The sequence below is a fragment of the Apium graveolens genome, chromosome 8 (assembly GCF_009905375.1).
Source record: "Apium graveolens cultivar Ventura chromosome 8, ASM990537v1, whole genome shotgun sequence".
In the NCBI taxonomy this organism is placed as follows: Eukaryota; Viridiplantae; Streptophyta; class Magnoliopsida; order Apiales; family Apiaceae; genus Apium; species Apium graveolens.
Window position 1 is genome coordinate 230355594 of NC_133654.1, and position 2233 is coordinate 230357826.

Genomic DNA, 2233 nt, shown 5'->3' on the forward strand with positions numbered 1-2233 from the left:
GCACATACACACATTTATTTAAATGCAAGTATAACGGAAGATGATCCGATGTGGCCACTTCTATTACTTGAACCTCCGCTGTAGGAAATAATTGTTGCCAATTCTGATTGGCCAAACACCTGTCCAGCCGCTCCTGAATCCAGTTATAACACCCTCTAGACTTCTCCCAAGTGAACTTAGATCCAACAAAACCTAAATCACGAAGGCCACATTCATGAACTGTGGACTTAAATCCCTCTAGAAGACTACGCGGATGCTCCCTTCCCCCTATCTTCTCATCCACATACATCATGTCATTGAAATCTCCAAGTATACACCAAGGGAGATTCGATTTATCTGCCAAATATCTTAGTAAACCCCAAGATTCTCGTCTTCTTTCACGCTCAGGACATCCATAGAAACCTGTGTAGCGCCATCTCCCTACTTGAGCATTTTCAACTTCGAAGTCTATAAAATGTCTATTCCGCTCCAGCACTTTACATCCACCTTCAAACCTCCATAATAGAGCCAATCCCCCACTGTGACCTTGAACATCAACACAGCAATACTCAGTAAAATTTATTTGTCTACACAAACTTTTTATTTTATTATCCGTAGCTAAAGTCTCTGATAAGAAAATAATATTAGGTTTTTTTTGTTGGGTAATTTCCTTTATGAAACGAATTGTTCGTGGTTTACCCAGCCCACGACAATTCCAAGCTAAGACACTCATTGCTCTAGGCGGGCCTGGAGACCAGAACCCGCCTCTAAATCGTTTTTTGGCCCAACAAACGTATCTAACAACTCCACATTATTTTCGTTATTCTCAGTATCCTTCTCATTTACTACTCTCCTTCTTTTCGGGTAAATCACCACAATCTCATTTTGAAAATTAGTCCCGCCCTTACCACTCAATCCCGAAGATCCATCAATTTGTTGACTAACCGGATCCCCTTGATTACGCTGTTTAACTGTCAGAATACTTTCTCTTCCTGGAACCTCGGTAACAACCCCGTCTGTCTCCATGAATTGCGCTTCTACCTCCGGCCCACCGGAGGTTGGGTCTCCTCCTCCACTCTGATTACCAGAACTCCATTGTTGATCTCCAACCTGACTATTCCTCAACCATTTGGCCCCCATATTGTAATTCTTAACATTTTTACTTGGTGCACGTAACCACACTCCATAAGCTTTTTCAATTACCTTCCCAGAATTTGCATACACCACTCCACATTCTCTTTCAGAATGTCCCAGTACTCCACATACAAAACAGAACATGCTCAGTCTTTCGTATTTAAAATTTATCCAGTTCGAGCGACCTCCCTCCCGTGTTAGCTTCATTCTACGCTTCAGAGGTTTGGTAATATCCATTGTAACTCGAACTCTCACGTACGGTTTCCAGGCCCCATTCATCATCGGTTCTGTTTTAACCCATTTACCCACATAGTTACCGATACCCTGAATAATTCTTTCAGATATCATGCCCATCGGAATATCATATATCTGGACCCATATATCCATACTATTTAACTGCACCAGATGAGGGTCCTCATTGTCTCCTAATTTATGAAACAACAATGGGCTCTGCTCGAATGTCCAAGGTCCACCATCAATTACTTTCTGAATATCCAACTCGTGATAAAAGACAAATGAATACCTATGCCCTCCCAGATCATGAATTTCCACCCCTTCCTTAGGTCTCCACAATGCCGCCAATACATTCCGCATCGCCTGGAAATTGATATTCTTATCACTTAAAAATCTTCCAACCAAAACAAACGTTTGTTTATTCTGAACAATCTCCCCCTCCCCCACAAACATCCCCCCCTCCTCCTCCTCTGTTATAGATAACCTAGCATACATCTCCTCCAAATTACCTTGTGATGACGCCATAATTGATAAACAGCAAAGCTTACCGACTGTATTCAAACAAAACAAAACTTGTTACAAGAACAAGACAAAACTTGCAAATATGCAAGACTTCAATCTTTCACAACAGAACAAACAATATTATATATATTTGATGAAGCCCAGATGTTGTAGCAGGAAGGTGTACTGGAGAAATATTGTAGAGGGAAATGATGTGGCCCAAATATAGATGACAGTCATTCATTGAACAAATATAGCGTGCCCTTTTTCTCGTCATCTAAAATTTTACCTAACAGGTGTCTCCCTTCCCTTGGAGGAGTACTCCCTTGGAGGAGTACTGTTTTTTTTACATATTATCTATATTTTTAAAATTAGGGTGCTCTAA

The 2233-nt window shown here is 40.9% G+C and overlaps 1 protein-coding gene across 1 annotated transcript; it reads right to left on the bottom strand.

Annotated features, from left to right (window-relative positions):
- Positions 1–708: 708 nt before the first annotated feature.
- LOC141680422 (uncharacterized) lies at positions 709–1872 on the bottom strand. Its single transcript, XM_074486652.1, has one exon. It carries the CDS (start codon positions 1870–1872, stop codon positions 709–711), a length of 1164 nt encoding a protein of 387 aa, XP_074342753.1.
- Positions 1873–2233: the final 361 nt, after the last annotated feature.